The sequence below is a fragment of the Bos grunniens genome, chromosome 15, assembly GCF_055505025.1.
Source record: "Bos grunniens cultivar Pamir isolate PY7600 chromosome 15, Bosgru_T2T1.0, whole genome shotgun sequence".
Lineage (NCBI taxonomy): Eukaryota > Metazoa > Chordata > Mammalia > Artiodactyla > Bovidae > Bos > Bos grunniens.
This window is the reverse complement of record NC_141179.1, coordinates 82,830,795-82,850,584: the sequence shown is the minus strand read 5'-3', so window position 1 is coordinate 82,850,584 and position 19,790 is coordinate 82,830,795. Positions and strand designations below refer to the sequence as shown.

Genomic DNA, 19,790 nt, shown 5'->3' with positions numbered 1-19,790 from the left:
CCATGCCAAAGAATGCTCAAACTACTGCACAATTGCACTCATCTCACATGCTAGTAAAGTAATGCTCAAAATTCTCCAAGATAGGCTTCAGCAATATGTGAACCGTGAACTTCCAGATGTTCAAGCTGGTTTTAGAAAAGGCAGAGGAACCAGAGATCAAATTGCCAACATCCGCTGTATCATGGTAAAAGCAAGAGAGTTCCAGAAAAAAACATCTACTTCTGTTTTATTGACTATGCCAAAGCCTTTCACTGTGTGGATCACAATAAACTGTGGAAAATTCTGAAAGAGATGGGAATACCAGACCACCTGATCTGCCTCTTGAGAAATCTGTATGCAGGTCAGGAAGCAACAGTTAGAACTGGACATAGAACAACAGACTGGTTCCAAATAGGAAAATGAGTACGTTAAGGCTGTATACTGTCACCCTGTTTATTTAACTTATATGCAGCATACATCATGAGAAACGCTGGACTGGAAGAAACACAAGCTGGAATCAAGATTGCCGGGAGAAATATCAATAACCTCAGATATGCAGATGACACCACCCTTATAACAGGAAGTGAAGAGGAACTAAAAAGCCTCTTGATGAAAGTGAAAGAGGAGAGTGAAAAGGTTGGCTTAAAGCTCAACATTCAGAAAACGAAGATCATGGCATCTGGTCCCATCACTTCATGGGAAATAGATGGGGAAACAGTGGAAACAGTGTCAGACTTTATTTTTGGGGGCTCCAAAATCACTGCAGATGGTGACTGCAGCCATGAAATTAAAAGACACTTACTCCTTGGAAGGAAAGTTATGACCAACCTAGATAGCAATTTCAAAAGTAGAGACATTACTTTGCCAACAAAGGTTCATCTAGTCAAGGCTATGGTTTTTCCTGTGGTCATGTATGGATGTGAGAGTTGGACTGTGAAGAAGGCTGAGTGCCGAAGAATTGATGCTTTTGAACTGTGGTGTTGGAGAAGACTCTTGAGAGTCCCTTGGACTGCAAGGAGATCCAACCAGTCCATTCTGAAGGAGATGAGCCCTGGGATTTCTTTGGAAGGAATGATGCTAAAGCTGAAACTCCAGTACTTTGGCCACCTCATGGGAAGAGTTGACTCATTGGAAAAGACTCTGATGCTGGGAGGGATTGGAGGCAAGAGGAGAAGGGGACGACAGAGGATGAGATGGCTGGATGGCATCACTGACTCGATGGACGTGAGTCTGGGTGAACTCTGGGAGTTGGTGACGGATAGGGAGGCCTGGTGTGCTGCGATTCATGGGGTTGCAAAGAGTCGGACACGACTGAGTGAATGATCTGATCTTATTATATATAACAAGATAAACTTATAACTGTGTTAAGATGGTTCTGATATGTTGAATCATAATAGGCAAATTATTATACACCTATCTTCTGTAAATGTAAGGGACAGAAAGACTCATTGACCTGATTGATAAAACATCCTATAACCGAAAGGAACTGATAATCAAGGCTTTCTAAGCCCATGTCACAATCCACACTAATCATGAGGTATGTCTGCACGTCTAGGAAACTAGAACAGAAAGGAAGAACCATCGGAGGCCTGGGTATTTGAAGTAGAAAAAAGTCTGAAGGCTACGGGGCATTCCTAACAAGGAACAAGTTGTTGAGCACATCTTTCTCACCCTGAGAGGAATAATGTGGTTCCTGTCACCTTAAGATAAAGGGCTAGGAAGGAAATAGGATAGATAAAATGTCTATCTAGTGTACTGTCAGCCTCTTGAGACATAAGCATTACAATAGTCAGAACTTGAGTCTCAGAAACCTGATCGTGTGACTCTGTGTATTTCTATAATTAGCTCTACTTTGTTTTCCATAAATAATTAGCAAAGTCCATTTTGAAATATTAATATTAGTCGATTTCAACATATTTGAAGAAGTCAGGGAAAGCAAGTCCTTTGCTTTTTTTAAAAACTGAAAGCAAAACTAGTTATTTAAGCCAACTTTGGAAGAGTATCATTGTGAAGACAATGTTTTTTGTACATCCTTTGTGCAGAAACTCAAATGGTAAAAATTAAGTATTTATATACCACCACAGGAAAAGAGAAATACTCTGATGAAAACAATCTAAATAAATCCCTAGATCTGATTAACTCATTTGGTGCTTCTGTCTAGGCAATCTTTTCCAAACATCACTACAACAGGAAGAGTAACTAAAGACAGCAAAATGATATTAAATAAAGGATGAAGCCCACACTTTAATACAATCAAAATTTTAAACAACCATGATTCCAAACTGTTTCCTCCAAGCTCTAATTTCATTCGATATTCTTTAAGGGAAAAAAAGGAGGGGCTGTCTTACATGCAACTACTGTGTGTCGTGGTATCTACACTGCACACCACCCAGAAACAAAGTCTGTGAGATCAGAATTAGCAGGTAAAGCAACACTGGGATTATCAGTAACTACACTGGAGCAAACCATTCCTTAACTTTCACTGTGTCACACTGTTAGAATGTCTTCACCCCACACTTATTTACCGCACAGCCTAGTATCTAGGATGGTGCTGGACACACAGCGAATGCTCAACCATCACCTGCTCAATGAACTATTCGTGAGGCAATTTTCTACTGCGTTCTAGACACATCCACCAGGGTTAAATAAACACAGTAGGCACAGGGACCTAATGCACTTCTTTACTACTATTTCAGCTTGAAAAATGACCATGGCACTTTGCAATTTAATAATTTTAAAACAACAGCCAGTTCCTTTTTTGAGTGTACATTATCATTTATTCAAACATGTCCAGAGTTCTCACCTTTAATCAAAGGAAAGCACTTAATTTCCAAGTTGTTTGGAGTAAGAGTAAAAATAATCCTGAAAACATCTTTTTAATACTAATGAAACACAGAGATATCTTTAGAAAATCGTCTCCATTTCTATATTCAGTGATCTAGTTGTAGAACTATGAGACACTTACATACCTACATACGCAGCTCAGAGTTGAATGACTACTGTAGTAACTGAACTTACACAGAGACTGAGATGGGAGTTGGAGAGGATTTCTTTGAAATTTTATAAGCTTAACAACAGTTACTTTTTATTGAGTCTTTACTGGATTCAGTTTACTAGATTATCTGCAATAAAAGGCAGAATTTATCCCATCGAAGTACTAACCAGGCAATAAAAGGCAGAACTTGAATTCAACCCAAGCTGTAACTGCAGATCCAGAGCATTTATCTAGGGGATTGAAGTGGGACTTAAAGACTGACTCACCCATAATGCAGGTGTTTCTCTTTGTTTTCAACTTTAGTGCAGATGACTTACGTCGTCGAGTTAGTGCCAGGTGTGCAAGAAAGGGACTCGTTTTACACACACCTACCCCCACCGTACTTTCTCAGGTTCTCTTCCATCATAACTAGACACTGACTATACTTCCCTGTGCTATACAATAGGTCCTTGCCGGTTATCTATTTTATATATAGTAGTGTGTATCTGTTAATCCCAAAGTCCTGATTCCATCCTCCTTTCCCTTTTGGTAACCATAAATTTAAGTTCATTTGTATCTTTTTTTTTTTTTTTCCAGATTCCACACATAAGCAATTATCTGTTATTTATATTTGTCTGACTGACTTTACTTAGTATGATAATTCTAGGTCTATTCATGTTGCTGCGAAAGTCATTATTTCATATGTTTTTATGGCTGAGTAATATTTCAGTGTGTGTGTGCACCCATGTGTGCACACACTGGAAAATATACATATATATACACACACACACAATCACAATACACATCTTCTGTATCCATTCATCTGTGGAGGGACACTTGGGTTGCTTTCATCTCTTGGCAACTGTAAACAGTGCTGCGTGACACTGGGCATGTTTATCTTTTTGAATTAGAGTTTTCATCTTTTTCTGATAATACACCCAGGAGAGGGAGTGCTGGATCATGATAGCTCTATTTTTAGCTTTTAAACAAGCATCCATACTACACTCCACAGTGGCTGCACTAAGTCACACTCCCACCAATGGTGTGGAAGGGCCCCCCTTTCTCCACACTCTTCCCAGCATTTACTATTATAGACTTTCAGATGATGGTGATTCTGACCAGTATGAGGCAGTACCTCATTACAGCTTTATTTCCATTTCCCGAATAATTAACACTGATGAGCATCTTTTCATGTGCTCGGTAAGTCATCTGTATGTCTTTTTCAGATAAATGTCTGTTTAGGTCTTCTGCCCATTTTTTGATTGTTTTTTTGATATTGAGCTGCATGAGCTGTCTGTATTTTTTTGGAAATTAAACCCTTGTCAGTTGCAGTGTTTGCAAATATTTTCTCTTAGTCCACACTACTATCATTTACATAGAAGGATGTTTTTTGCCTACCTTCTCTGAGTTTTATGGTGTTATATCTGATATTTACATTTTAAGCCAATTTGAATTTAAGTATAGTGTGAAGCAGAAGATATTAAGAAGAGATGGCAAGAATACACAGAAGAACTGTACAAAAAAGATCTTCACGACCCAGATAATCACAATGCTGTGATCACTGACCTAGAGCCAGACATCCTGGAATGTGAAGTCAAGTGGGCCTTAGAAAGCATCACTACGAACAAAGCTAGTGGAGGTGATGGAATTCCAGTTGAGCTTTTCCAAATCCTGAAAGATGATGCTGTGAAAGTGCTGCACTCTATATGCCAGCAAATTTGGAAAACTCAGCAGTGGCCACAGGACTGGAAAAGGTCAGTTTTCATTCCAATCCCAAAGAAAGGCAACGCCAAAGAATGCTCAAACTACTGCACAATTGCACTCATCTCACACACTAGTAAAGTAATGCTCAAAATTCTCCAAGACAGGCTTCAGCAATATGTGAACCGTGAACTTCCTGATGTTCAAGTTGGTTTTAGAAAAGGCAGAGGAACCAGAGATCAAATTGCCAACATCCACTGGATCATCGAAAAAGCAAGAGAGTTCCAGAAAAGTATCTATTTCTGCTTTATTGACTATGCCAAAGCCTTTGACTGTGTGGATCACAATAAACTGTGGAAAATTCTGAAAGAGATGGGAATACCAGACCACCTGATCTGCCTCTTGAGAAATCTGTATGCAGGTCAGGAAGCAACAGTTAGAACTGGACATGGGACAACAGACCGGTCCCAAATAGGAAAAGGAGTACGTCAAGGCTGTATATTGTCACCCTGTTTGTTTAACTTATATGCAGAGTACATCATGAGAAACGCTGGACTGGAAGAAACACAAGCTGGAATCAAGATTGCTGGGAGAAATATCAATCACCTCAGATATGCAAATGTCACCACCTTTATGGCAGAAAGTGAAGAGGAACTAAAAAGCCTCTTGATGAAAGTGAAAGTGGAGAGTGAAAAAGTTGGCTTAAAGCTCAGCATTCAGAAAACAAAGATCATGGCATCCGGTCCCATCACTTCGTGGGAAATAGATGGGGAAACAGTGGAAACAGTGTCAGACTTTATTTTTCTGGGCTCTAAAATCACTGCAGATGGTGACTGCAGCCATGAAATTAAAAGACACTTACTCCTTGGAAGGAAAGTCGTGACCAACCTAGATAGCATATTGAAAAGCAGAGACATTACTTTGCCAACAAAGGTTCGTCTAATCAAGGCTATGGTTTTTCCTGTGGTCATGTATGGATGTGAGAGTTGGACTGTGAAGAAGGCTGAGCACTGAAGAATTGATGCTTTTGAACTGTGGTGTTGGAGAAGACTCTTGAGAGTCCCTTGGACTGCATGGAGATCCAACCAGTCCATTCTGAAGGAGATGAGCCCTGGGATTTCTTTGGAAGGAATGATGCTAAAGCTGAAACTCCAGTACTTTGGCCACCTCATGCGAAGAGCTGACTCATTGGAAAAGACTCTGATGCTGGGTGAGATTGGAGGCAGGAGGAGAAGGGGACGCCAGAGGATGAGATGGCTGGATGGCATCACTGACTCAATGGACGTGAGTCTGAGTGAACTCCGGGTGTTAGCGATGGACAGGGAGGCCTGGCGTGCTGCGATTCATAGGGTCGTAAAGAGTCGGACACGACTGAGCGACTGATCTGATCTGATAGTGTGAAGAAGTGCTCTAACTTCACTGATATACATGCAGCTGCCCAGCTTTCCCAACCCCACTTGCTGCAGAGACTGTCTTTTCCCCACTGGATATTCTTGCCTCTTCGGTGAAGATTAACTGACCACAGGTGTATGTGTTTATTCTGGGCTCTCTATTCTACTCCATTGGTGCCCGTCTGTTTTTGTGCCAATACCACTGTTTTGACTGTAGCTTTGTAGTACAGTCTAAAGTATGGGAGGGTGATGCTTCCAGCTTTGTTCTTTTCTCTCAGAATTGATCTGGTAATTCTTAATCTTTTGTGGTTCCATGTTTATTTCTTTGAATCACCTTCAATTTCCTTTATCAACGTTTTACAGTTCTCCACATTTAAGTCTTTTACCTCTTTGGTCAGGGTTTTTCCTGGATATTTTATCTTTTTGAGGCAATTTTAAGAGGGATTTTTTTTTTTTTTTTACTTTCTCTGATATTTCAATGTTAACATAAAGAAATCTGTTAGTACAACAGGTTTCTGTATGTTACTCTTGTATCCCACTACCTTGCTCAATTTACCAACTCTAATAGTTGCTGTGCAGAGTTTATTTGCAATAAAAGACAGAAATTGAATTCAAACTCTGAGTTCTAACTCTAAATCCAGGGCATTTAACAAGCTGATTAAATCTCTCCTCAATGCAAAACTTTATGTAACATGCCAACTTCTGGTTTAAGAAATTGACACAAAAGATCAATTAAAAAGTTATCTACAACAGAGTTCTTAATTTCTACCACATTCTGTGAGTTCACTGCAAGGCAACCCAAAATAATGTCTTTAGACCCAGGAGATAATTCTAGCTGACAGATGCAGGTTGTGGCTTTTGTCTTAATAGAAGTTGCTGTTACTTGTCACCTGTCACAACATTCCCCCCACATCCTACAATTTCCAAAATGATCTCTGAATAAGGAACACAAGAGCTTCCATTCTTGGCAGACATATTCTAATTTCCAAGTATCAACAGCAACAAAACCCAAAACTTCCTAAACAAAACAGTCATGCAAAGCTTTCTACACAAAAACCTGCCTAGTATGAAATACTTCTGCCTGGTATACTATGAAATAAAATACTAGCAGATTCTAAAATTCAGAGGAAAAAAAAAACCTGGTCACTGATACCTAATTACTCACAGAGTAATTAAGTTACTGGTTCCTAACCATACTACCATTCTTCTAAATGGCATAAATTCAGGTTCTACACTTGACCTGTACATGCATATTGCAAAGCATTCTTTAAAAGAGAAAAGTCCACACTGAGAATAATATGTATTCATATTACATATATACATAATAAATTAACTGATTAATACTTTAGGACTGGACCAAGATTAGACAAAGTAAATGAAATATGCTTAAACGTATCTTTGTTTTAGTTTTAAGAAGGATGCGATGCATTTGAACGCAGTATCAAGGAACAAAGTCAATAACTAGGAAAAAAATTTAATAAATGAGCAACTGGCTCAACATGGTATGGGCAATTTTAATAATCCAATCTGCAAAGCCAGAACAGTCTTTTTAAAAAAGCGTTTAAAAAAAAAAAAAAAACTGACATTAGCTTCCCTTCATAATCCAGGTAAGAATACTTTTAATACATATATCTGGTTTGCTATTTGAAATAACCTAATGAGCCCATTTAATTATTCACCAGGCTGCAATCTTAGAACACTTTTCTTTCTGCATTCTTCAAAATGCATTTATGACTCTCCACAAGAATCTATACTGTACTGTGTATACCGTGTATCATTTCGCTCTGCTATTTTACTGAAAAACCAAGTAACTTTAAAAATTACAATAAAGTGACATCAAATAATCTGATTTCCCATTATTAGGTTTTTAAATACTACTAAAATGTTCCACTTGCCCAAACCTGCCACTACTTAAATATGGCCTATCTATTCCAACAGTTCATTACTAAATAAGTCACTTTTAAATTGGAGCAATTTGAATAATCAGGTTGAAGCTCATTCTATTTTCTATCAGATTATAAAGTTGTCACGTAAGGTTTGAGTGCTAAGAAGGACCCATCTTACCTTTCTCAGTTGATACTTTTTCTATGCATCTGAAAGAAAAGAGAATCAAATGGTAAATGAATAATCTTGCACATTTTCTTAAAATACAAACATTTATCCTTTTCAGGTTCATCTCCAGAGTGATACATCTAGAGCAGCACTGTCCAGCTAAACTTTCTGCAATGATAAAAAATATTTTACATCTGTACTGTCCAATATGGTAGTCTCCTGAGCGACTGAAATAGCTATGTAGTTGAGGAACTGAATTTTCAGTTTTGATTAATATCATTTAAATAGCCACAAGTAGCTATCATATTTGACAGCACATAACTAGAGTATCATTCAAAATAGTTGTTTTTAACTGTAAAAAAATATCGATACAAAGAAACTAGGGCTAATTTTGTTGTATTAAATGGTGATAGAAGAAAAATGTCTTTATTTTACACAAATGCAGTACCTAGTGGTGCAATGAAATATTTGAGATATCCTCTAAAATACTTCTGCCAAAAGAAAAACAGGGAAGAAGGATAAAGGTAGTAAGAATGGCAAAACCTCGGTTAACTGTTAAATCCAGGTGATAAATACTGAGGGTTCATTATTATCTCTACTTTGGATATATTTTGACAATTCTCATATTAAAAATTTAACGAACCTAAGAGAAAATCCTAAAATTATTCATTTGTTAAACTAAAGTCAAAATCTATTTCTAAAATGGCAGCAGACTGGACCTAGAAATAAATGTAACTTGAACTTTACAAATTAGATGGGAAGAGTAAAGAGTCTCGTGTGTAATAAACTGGCGGTTAAAAAAAATGTCATTCACATGTTTTTAATTCGGGGAAATTTCTATCAAATGTTAACTGCTGAGTACAGGATGATGACTCTCCTCTACAGCCCTTACCCAAATTCAAAGTTGATCTGTCTCAGATCTTTCCCAAGATGCCAAACAGCATCTCTGAGCAGTATAAAGTTTTCTCCTTTTTTTTCTTTTTTGAAAATAAACCTAATACAAACGAAGACTCTTACAAAGAATATCCAAGCACATACTAAAGCCACAGCATAATACAAATTCTGTTCTCTTCAGAGAGTCTAGATATCATTTTTCTCATCTCATTCATTTTTTTTAAAGCTTGATATTATAATTTATTATATTTTTAATGTCCCAATTAACAACTAACACAGGAATATTGCTCATCATCTTAGCTCTAAATGAAAAGTTACATAAATCATTGTTAGATGTTTAAATACTATGCAATAAACTTTCTGAAAGCCTATGGGAATGGTTCAGTGTTTCCTTTACCAAGATCACTGCAAAAGGAAAACTCAGGATTTCGGGCTTATACAATTGAAGCCTTCTCTAAAGAGCCACAGAATCCAGAATTTTTTCCAATTCAGAGTATTACTGCCTCTTCATTCTCACTATCATGACCATCACCTTCTCCTTACAAAAAGAAAGTGTGAAGCAAAGGCTTACTACCATTTTACTTTCCGCAAGAATACAAACCGCAAATGGAATTCCATATACTGGAAAACAGTGCAGTATTTGTTTCATTTCTAACCCATCTGAACCTGTAGGTTTACCACTAGGAATACTGTTCTAGCCTATATTCCTATATTCCTTATGGTGAGGAAAGAACAGCTTTTCTCAACAGCTAAGTGAGAAATTAAAAAAAAAAGTATTTAAGTATTAAATTCTGAAATGCATCAGATAATCAAAGGACTTATTATCACACAGCAGGAAGAAAATAAGTGTTCTGCATTTAAAGTAATCTTATTTTAACAATTACAGTGTTTCCCTATTAGTAGAGAATGGATGTTTTAACTTCTAAATCAGAAATAAGCTGGAGTGTGTGTATGTATACACAGATACCTGTATATAACGCATACATAGATACCTATAAACATCTGCATTTGAAGCATAACAATCTTAACTCTGGAATTTATTGGCTAAAATACAGCAAATAAAGAGCCTCTTAGTACTAATATATAACCTTTCTTCAAATTTGGTTTATCTTTCCTTACTATTAGCCTTTAAGCTTTTAATTTAAAATAATTGTAGATTTAACTTAATGCCTTTTGCTTCAGCACAATTACTGAAAAATTCTTTTTATTCCCCTTCACAAAGAGTTCCTATTCTTTTCATTAACTCCTGAGTATGTCAATGCAAATAGAAAAATTGTTAGAAGATTAGCCAAGTTTATAAAAACAGTAATTGCCATCTAACTGTAAAGCTCATTCCACAAATCATAAATTATCAGCTAAAGATGAAGAAGCATATTCAAGGAGATTAAGTGACTTGCCCAAGGTCACTTAGTAAGCAGTAAAAAGCAATGCTTTTTTCCTATTTTGCCTTGTAAGAGGAAGTGATTACAATCAATCCAAGTCTATTTACTGACACTTGAAGTTACTGTACAAGTCACTTTGCTGTTTCCTTGATCAAGAAAAACAAAGGTAGGTTAAACAGTTGATTACTGGGAATTTATTGGGAGAAATGTTATTTGGAAAACAGAGCTGAAATCAAGGTCAGAAGGCACTTGACCAGGGTTCAGTGATCACACATTTCAAAACTTGAAATGTCTTAAAGGATAAAGTTTCTCAATTACTTTTTAAAATGTATCACTCTGAAAATCTGTAAACCGTGCATACATCTGACAAACCTCCACTAATTCATGCATTATCCCCCTTTACTGAAATCCATGTCTCATTTTTCTTTATAAATCCTGGCTCAGCACACTACCAGACCCAATTATTTGCTAAATCAAGGTTTACAGAGCTGAAATGCTGTAGGAGTCCTTCGATTTCCAGGGTATGTAGTAAATTGAAAACATGTAACAAAAAAATTATTAAAGTGAAAATTTACCAAACAATCCAATCAAAACTGCATAATTTAAAATATACAGTTAAAAAATAGTTCTGAGGCTTAAAGAACACTATGATCTTTTATGATACTGGATGAGAGAGAAATGGACTTTTAAGAATTAAGACTTTTCTTTCCTCCCCACAAAGAATACTGTGGAGAAAAAAACTGAAGGGATTTAATTAAGTCATCCTTATCCAACTTCAACTGTTGTAACGTTTACATTGTGGAAATAAAAGTACTCTGTACTTTTTTGACAGAAGTTAGGGAACATTAATAAATCATGAGAGCTGGTAAAACTAACACTTAAGATTTTCTCTAAGTAAAACTGATGAATCAATGGGAGGGAAAGGTGCTAAGGAGATATAGCCATATATAACTTTCAAATGGGTAGGTGAAAATGGAAGGAAATTTTAAAAGATTAAGTTATTAACCTTCCTGTGTATGGTTACAGAAAAAATTAAAAGTCCAATTTGGCAGAATTTACATGAAAAACTCCACTACACAGTAGTTATACCTCTACTATATAACAGGCTCCTCTGTCCCTGGGATTCTCCAGGCAAGAACACTGGAGTGGGGTGCCATTTCCTTCAACTATGTAACTCCAGTAGAGGTTTAACTACTCCGTAACTACATACAGTAGAGGTATATAATAGGCAGCATATCACTGCTCAAAACAAACACTTTCAATATTTCCTACGTACCATGCTTTGAATTAAGTGCTGCACTTAAGTCTCACAAACTCATCTCATTGAGCTTAACATTATCTCCTACAGATAATGAAACCGAGGCACAAGCAGTTTAACCTGTCCAAGGAATTTATATCCAAATAAGGCCAATGACATCTTTTCAAATCTATGATAGTAAAAACTGTTTAAATTTTTTGTGTCTATGAAATTTATTTACAGCAATTATTAATAGAATTCTAACTGCAGCTCAATCATTTATAATTACAAATTTTTGTTGTCCACAGAAATTTAATTTACACAATTCTCTAAATTATGTTAATTGGTGAAAGTCGCTCAACTGTCCGACTCTTTGTGACGCCATGGACTATACAATCCACGGAATCCTCCAGGCCAGAATACAGGAGTGGGTAGCCTTTCCCTTCTCTAGGGGATCTTCCCAACCCAGGGACAGAACCAGGTCTCCCGCAATGCGGGCGGATTCTTTACCAGCTGAAAGAAAGTGAAGTCGCTCAGTCGTGTCCGACTTTTTGCAACCCCATGGACTGTAGCCCACCAGGCTCCTCTGTCCATGGGATTTTCAGGCAAGAATACGGGAGTGGGTTGCTATCTCCTCCACTTTACCAGCTGAGCCACATGTTAATCAAATAACATCCAATAATTTGAAAGCACATCTAAAACACAATATACCTTTGAATGTTACTTCTTTCTGAGAGTCTTCCAAGACAAGTACGCCACGATCAGAGACTTCACTTTTAATTGTGGAGTAGGTGTGTTTCAAATTTTAAATTGACCGGGCCTGTGTAAGCCAAATATTGTCAGGATCTCTACTGGGGAGGTAGGGTGGCGGCGGCGGCAGGGGCATTTAACATTGATTTCTCCCCTCACCTTCAATTTTTCCTGCTTTCACTTAAAATTTTTCACTTGAAACTCAAAAAGCCACAAAAGTCTTCAGCAACTAATTCCACGCCTAATGTTCTTCATTTGTACAATTTACAAACACGTGTGCTTCACTACTTTAGGCACAGAAACATTTTAATGAACCACTTAAAAAATATGTAGATTCCTGGTCATCTTGGTTCTTCTACGACCTCTCGGGAAGAATTCCTTTCATATTATTCAAAATTTTAAGGACGAAATCCCTATATTAAAACATATCCAAAAACACACACTAGTGTGTGCCTCAGTTTTATCTATAGGAGATAATGTTAATTAAGCTCAATGAGATGAGTTTGTGAGACTTAAAGTGCAGCACTTAATACAAAGCATGAGACGTAGGAAATATTCAAAGTTTTTGTTTTTGACAGTCGTCAAAAAAATAAACACGCATTTCAGAGTCTACACTTTAAATTGGCAAGCCACGTTTTTATCCTACTAATGTTTTTTTTTTTTTTAAGAAAACCAGTGAAAAGTAATGTGAAAATTTAATACGTTAACAAACAAACAAACTGCATAAAGATCCCAGTACAACTGAGACTGATCACGAGGGAAGGGTGGGGGAACGACCTCATCCTGCGCGCTGAGAGCGAAGCCCCCGCCGCCGGTTTCCCAGCCCGGACGCCCCGTAACAGCGCAGGCCGCCGCGCGGGGGAAGGGGCCGGCGGTCAGAGGGCGCGCGGACAGCCCGAGCCGGCGGGGCCGAGCGGCAGAGGCGCGCCCCGCGGGGGCCGCTGAGACGGGAGCGGGCGGCGGGGCGCGGACGGGCCGGCGGCGGGGCGCCGAGCCGGCCGGCAGGGGGCAGAGCGGCGGCGCGTCACGTGGGGCGGCCGCTACGGGAGCCGCGAGGGCTGCGCGGGCGGAGGGGGGTCGCTCCCACCGCCGCGGAGACGGCGTTACTCACAGCAGGCGCGGGCTCCTCTTGCCCTGGGCCGGGGACGGCGGCTTCGCGGCCTGGGCCGGCTGCCCCGGGGCGTCGGCGGGCCTGGCGCTGGGGCTGCTCCTCCGCCGGCGCGGGTATTCGGCCTTCCTCCGACGGGACACGGCGGCGGCGGCGGCGGCGGCCGCGGCGGCGCGGCCCCGGTCCCGGCCTCCCCTCAGCACGCGGCTGCTGGGGGGCCCCGCGGGCGGCGCCGCCGCCGCCTCGGGGGGCTGTGGCTGGGGCTCGGCCGCCGCCGGCCCCCCTCCCTGGTCCTGCCGCTCCGGGGGTCGCGGCTCTTCCGTCTCCCCCGGCATCGGGACGTGTCCGCCCCCCCACCCCCTGGTCCCGGCGGCGGAGGCGGCGGCGGCGGCGGCCGCGGCGCTGCTCCCCCCGCCCCCCGGAGCGGCCGGCTCACTCACTCTGCGCGCCTCTCTCCCCCCTCCCCTCCGCCCGGCTCCGAGGGCGCCCCCCCCGCCCCCTGCCACTCAAGGGCCGGTAGCGCTGGCGGCGCGCGCGCGCGCCCGCCACAGGCGCACAGCGGGCCAATCAGGAGGAAGGAGCGGCTCCTTGGCCCCGCCCCTCGCGGGTTTTCACGTCGCGGCGTCCCGGGCTTCCGCCCACCCCCACCCCGGCCTTCCACCAATCAGGAAACGGCTCCAAGGGAGCGCGCGAGGTTTCCTTCCCCGCGCACCCGTTCTCACCGTTAAACGGCTGCGTCTCGCGACAATCCCAAAGTGACCTTCTCCCCCCCCCCCCCCAACCTCCGGAGCTCAACGCGCGCCCGGGACAGTGGAGGGGCAGGCCTCGCGAGGGGGCGGGTGGGAAACGCACCTCCTTCCCCGCCTAGCGCGCACCCTGGGCTGGCTGCGCGCGCACCTGCCGCCCTAAGGAGCCTGTAACGCCACAAGGGCTTTCTATCCTCCCTTAAACCGCGGAGGGAGCTTCGGCGTCCTTCCGCCTCCACCCCGGCCCCACTTTCCTGTCTGTGGCCTTTCTGTCCCCAGCGCAGCGAGGTCTTGCGGGGAAGAAGGGGGGGAATTTTTTTTTTTTTGAGCTGTTGCTTCTCCTTTAAGAAAAAAAGCCCCGTCGGCCGCCGGATGAAAGTCTCTGAAAAAATGGCGGCGGTGGAACAGAGGCGGGGTCGTGAGGGCAAGGAGGACCCGCCTTCTGGCGCATGCGCCTGGTCGGCTCGCTCCGAGGCATCCTGGGAAGTGAAGTTCCGCTTCCCCCTGAGCCTTCGGAAGACAGATGGCAACCCCGAGGCGGAGAGGATGCTGGGAGGCTTTGACCGTTGCGCGCTGGGAGAGGTAGTCGACTGTCCCGTTAGTTCGAATTCGCTCTTCCGGGAGGCGGTGTTTCCGGGTTGGGCCTGAGCGACCGCCCGCATCCGGGTACGACTACCGAGCCAGTCGCTGGTTGGAGTCACCTGGTAGAGTTTTCCGTAACTTTTCGCTCGGTGTTGGCGAACCATGTCAGGGTGGCCACGCAGTAACCCTCACCTCTGGTCAGACGGCGCCGCCGCGGGGACCGGCCAGCGTTCACATACATCTGCACTATCCCAACTTCTGTGCGCGTCTGGAGGTCAGGAGTTGACTGGTCCCGTCGGCTCTTAGTGGGTCTGGCACAATTCCTGCCCCTCATCCGATTCTTAATAAAAGTTTGTGGAATGACTTGTGGAATTGCTTTTTTCCCCCTGGATATCAGGGCTGAGGACTGGCACCCGCCCCCGGGTTGGAAGGAAGAATGGTGAAGCATTGTTAGCGTGACTCTTGTGACCTCCCCAGACATCTGAAGGCTTCCCACCACCACCTCCCTCCACTCCCCACCCCGAAACCATCTGCTGCTGCGGTTTTTAAATGTCGCTGCTACACAGGAAGCACGGTCAGAACTGCAGCTTTGTAAGAATTTCTTTTTCCACCAGCGTGTGCAACTCAATGACTAGTGCATCAAACGGGAGTTTGCATTTGCTCATCTACCGAGTTGCCTTCGGTGATGGCTCTGAACTTCTTGCATTGCTTCCCTTTTTTTTTCCTTTCCTCCATTATAATGAAGGAGCGATCTGCAGGAATACTCAGTCCCGGAAACGAAAGCACCCAGGGTTAAAAATCTCCAAAGTGAGTGGCTGGAAACAAGCTCTCAGAATCCAATTCTACATTTCACATGAATCATTTAGTTGAACTGCAGATGGAGTCCAATATTTTGCAAGCCAAGTGCTGAAGAGCCTTTTTCCTTCCAGTGCTTTGGCTCAGTTACCACTTCAGATTGGGCAAATGTTCATCTTCTCTGTGGAGTGTTTTGCACTTTGATGGGGCTGAAGGCATTTCAGTTGTAAAAACTGGCATAGTGTGGGTAGGAGTTTTTCAAAGCTGTGTTTGCAGTGAGCAGACTTTTGGAATGACGCTGACATCCAATGGCTGCGAAAAGTAATGCAGAGGTGGGATCTCCTTTACGTTAAAAAATAAAAAAGTTTTTAAGAGTCACAAAGGAAGGGAGAATGAGTTATTCCTTTCAGTTAACCGTAAAAAAAGACCACTGGGTTGTAGAGGAAAGAACACAGGCTTTGACATTAAATCTATTATATGTATTATAGTAAGTAGCAAAGCTACTTACTAATTGTGTTAACTTTAGCAAATTTCTATTTCACTACTGGTAAGAATGGGGCTAATATCTATTTAACAAGACCATAGTTTTACTTCTTTATGTACGGCCACCTTATAGCAGACCTTTTGAAATTGCTTTGTTTTATTCAAGGTGAATAAAATGCCAGTAGCCAAAAAACAGGGAAAGCTGACCAGTGTCACTTTTGAGAGAAATTAAGGCCATATAACTAGACAGCAAGTGTGCATGACTGAAACATCTGCCCCTAAGAACCTGGTGTCAAATCTGCCAGTTTCATTCTTCATGACACTGCTAGATGATTGCATTTTAAACCACTGAAATAAACCTGGCCAGAGAATCCAACTGTAAGCCTGGTCCAGAGAATCCTGTTCTGCCTTTAATGGGTTGATGATCTATTTAGAAAAGCAAATAAGTATAATTTCTGGATAATTGGGTAAATAAAGACAGCAAAATGAATTGAATGCTAGTTAACTCTGATGGAAATTTTATGAAGGAGATTATGCTTCCATGGTCTTTGAGCATCATAGAAAAAAAAAAAATCAGAATCTTTCACAGCAGGCTACCCTACCCACTCTGGGAAAGAAACACAAATACAAATCTGCCATTCCCATGAATTCAAGATAAATCCAGGCGCAAGTAGGTTCTCAAATTTTTCAAAATTAATTTTGCTTCTTTATCACCTTGGCCAATGCACAACCAGAACTCAAATCCAACAACCCATCTTTCTATGTCTCAGTTTTTAAAACTCTGACTTAGAAAAAAGAAAAAAAAAACTCATCAAAAGAGAGGAAAGTGAAGTCGTTCAGTCGTGTCCGACTCTTTGTGACCCCGTGGACTGTAGCCCATCAGGCTCCTCCGTCCATGGGATTCTCCAGGCAAGAATACTGGAATGGGTTGCCATTTCCTTCTCCAGGGGATCTTCCCAACCCAGGGATCAAACCCAGGTCTCCTGCATTGCAGGCAGATGCTTTAACCTCGGAACTACCAGGGAAGAAGCTCAGAGGTTAAAGAGAGGAAGTGCTAAGCAAATACAGGAACCAAAAAAGGGTTATAGAGGCTGCTTCACGCTGGCTCATTCAGTCCCTTTGTGGTCCTCTTCTCCAGCACATGCCAACACAGCGCTCTACAACCTGTGTGCGGGACCAGGGCATCTCGGCTGTGAGGCAATGGAGGAACTGGGTGAGTGAGGAGCTTCTTGGAGGAGCAACTCGAAGGGATTGAAGATTCGGCTGCCATCTCCACGTGTGGTGGGGTGTACTTCTAGCCAGATGGAGGATAGTGTTGGAAGATTTTCTTTTCACTGCTTTCCTGACCTCAGACCAACCAAGAGTGAAGCATGAGGAACTATGTTATTTTGGGGAACTATGGGTTTGCTGTTTTTAGAGGCACAATAGGCAAAGAATTTGGTACTAACCACAGAGTCAACTCTGCACAAATATTTTCGAACTGAATTATGCTTGAAATCGTGATTTTGTTAGGAGCATTTTAGCTCCTTGGGGGGCTGCGAGGAGATCATAGGGGGGCTACAGAGTCGGTAAGTTCAGAAATGTGATTTGGGGGGGGGAGAAATAGGGGGCACTGGGTAAAGGGTGTCACAAGGAGAATAAATGGACTAGAAGTGTGAGAATGAGGGATCCACAAAGGGTGGAGAAAGGCCAGAGTTTTTCATCTGTTCCATCGTTGAGCATTAAATCAAGAAGACACAGCACTGTTACTCCAGCGCCTTCATTGCTAAGCTTTTTATTGAGAGCAGCTCTGAAGGAACAGATGACCATGGCCTGCAAATACGATACCTCCTTCCACGCCAAAGCAACTGAAACCAGCACTGAAACCGTGGGCCGCATTGCTCAGAGAGACCCCTGATTTCAGACCTTGGGCGTGCCGTCAGGCTTGTCATTCTCAGGACTCATGCCATATCCTTTGCCAATTTTTGTTGCCATCATGCTTACAAACACTGAGTCACTAAACTTTACCCAGTGTCCAAGCTGTATAATTCCATGGTGTCTTGGGTGGTAGTATGTCAAAAGTGCAAATGACAGCAACAAAAAAAATCTTGCATATTGTCTTTTTTTTAAAAATGTGTTTTGAGAGCTAGAGGAGTAGAGGAAAGAAGAAAGGCAAATTACAGAAGGGAAGAGATGTTAATGAAAAGGAAAAGGGTATTTAATATTAAAATGTGAACTATTTTGGAAGGAAAGTCTATTTTAATACGTGGAGTAGAATATATTTTGAACTTGGGGTAGAATCCCAATTCTTATCCTGTGTGAGGGTTGGAGAGATTCATGTTTTTGGCTGAGTTCCACCCGAATCCAGCTCTGCTTTTTTAGGGATATGTCATGGCTTTCAAGGAGAAGGCAATGGCAACCCACTCCAGCACTCTTGCCTGGAAAATCCCATGAATGGAGGAGCCTGGTGGGCTGCAGTCCATGGGGTCGCTAAGAGTCGGACACGACTGAGCGACTTCCCTTTCACTTTTCACTTTCATGCATTGGAGAAGGAAATGGCAAACCACTCCAGTGTTCTTGCCTGGAGAGTCCCAGGGACGGGGGAGCCTCGTGGGCTGCTGTCTATGGGGTCGCACAGAGTCGGACACGACTGAAGCGACTTAGCAGCATGGCTTTCATGGAGAAGAAAATGGGAACCCACTCCAGTGTTCTTGCCTGGAGAATCCCATGGACAGAGGAGCCTGGTGGGCTACAGTCCGCGGGGTGGCAAGAGTCAGACACGACTGAGCGACTAAAGAGAAAGATGGCTTTCATGTCGTAATTGGAAAGGGAACTAATCCTTATTCAGTGACTTAAGCTGAAACTCTACATTTTTATATATGTTAATCACATTAGTGTTCCAAACAATGCTCTGAAATACGTAGTATCCACGTCTTTTTCTTTCAAATAAGGAATCAAAAAAACAAAATAACTTGTTCAGCGTCACCTGTAGGAACACCTGACTAAATGACTAAACCAAAGCCTGATTAAGTGACAAGGTGTTCCTTTAGAAGTCTGTTGGCCCTGGTGTTCCAGCCAATATGACAACCCAGATAATTAAAAGATTAAAAAAAGATAGATTGGTGCAGTTTCACATTTCCTCAGCAGGATGAATGGCAGACGAATTTGGTCCCGAAATACAGAAAGTACCAGGTGGCCTGGAGGCAGCGCTCACGCGTGCCAGCCAGGTGGCCGGACCTCACCAAGCCATTAACAACCGCACCTCAGCCATTCCTTCAGACGATCGGCAGCTCAACGTCCACCAGAAAGACTTGGGTGGGTCTGTCTTCTCCCACGTGGGGAAGCAGTGGGGAGGACGAGTCAGCCCAGCGGGCCAGTATTTCCTCTTGGCAGCGTTGCCCCCATTGTGGGTAGTCTATGTCCACTAGGGAGATCTCACCCAAATCTGAACCAGGAGCAAACTGTAGCTCTGAACAAAGTCATTACAATCCACTGAGACACTCAAGAGACCTCCCTTAATTCTTTTCCTGTGAATGTTGACATTGCTGGATTTCCTCAGACAAAGGGCTATAAAAATGGATGGTAGAGTTTTCAGTCTGATACCCCCAACCCTGCAGCAGTAATCTCTTATTTGTCATACATTTGAAATTCAGTTCAGTTCAGTTCAGTCACTCAGTCGTGTCCAACTCGTTGCGACCCCAAGGCCTGCAGCACGCCAGGCCTCCCTGTCCATCACT

General features: G+C 42.4%; 2 protein-coding genes across 17 annotated transcripts in view; one reads left to right on the top strand and one right to left on the bottom strand.

The window, feature by feature from the left end:
- The window catches only part of ZFP91 (ZFP91 zinc finger protein, atypical E3 ubiquitin ligase), a 40,542-nt gene extending 25,847 nt beyond the window's left edge, over positions 1 to 14,695 (bottom strand). For 2 of the 11 annotated variants that reach the window (XM_086338753.1, XM_086338757.1), the window contains exons 1-3: positions 12,520 to 13,197; positions 12,322 to 12,430; positions 8,110 to 8,138 (exon numbers count right to left, since the gene is read on the bottom strand). Coding sequence is in view for 3 of the 11 variants with exons in the window: in XM_086338749.1 (XP_086194875.1) it covers positions 8,110 to 8,138; positions 13,472 to 13,803 (361 nt within the window). In the remaining 8 variants the exon portion in view is untranslated. Of the gene's footprint in view, positions 1 to 8,109; positions 8,139 to 12,321; positions 13,198 to 13,471; positions 13,943 to 14,190 lie in introns of those variants that run through there. The other 9 variants (XM_086338752.1, XM_086338756.1, XM_086338759.1 and 6 more) reach the window with 8 other exon arrangements.
- A 104-nt stretch (positions 14,696 to 14,799) lies between these two features.
- LPXN (leupaxin) overlaps positions 14,800 to 19,790 on the top strand; it is a 44,022-nt gene continuing 39,031 nt past the window's right edge. The window contains exons 1-3 of one of the 6 annotated variants that reach the window (XM_086338761.1): positions 14,800 to 15,070; positions 15,194 to 15,923; positions 17,213 to 17,287. In XM_086338761.1, coding sequence (XP_086194887.1) covers positions 15,900 to 15,923; positions 17,213 to 17,287 — 99 coding nt within the window. In that variant the 5' untranslated portion in view covers positions 14,800 to 15,070; positions 15,194 to 15,899. Of the gene's footprint in view, positions 15,924 to 17,212; positions 17,288 to 17,319; positions 17,643 to 19,790 lie in introns of those variants that run through there. The other 5 variants (XM_086338763.1, XM_086338762.1, XM_086338765.1 and 2 more) reach the window with 5 other exon arrangements.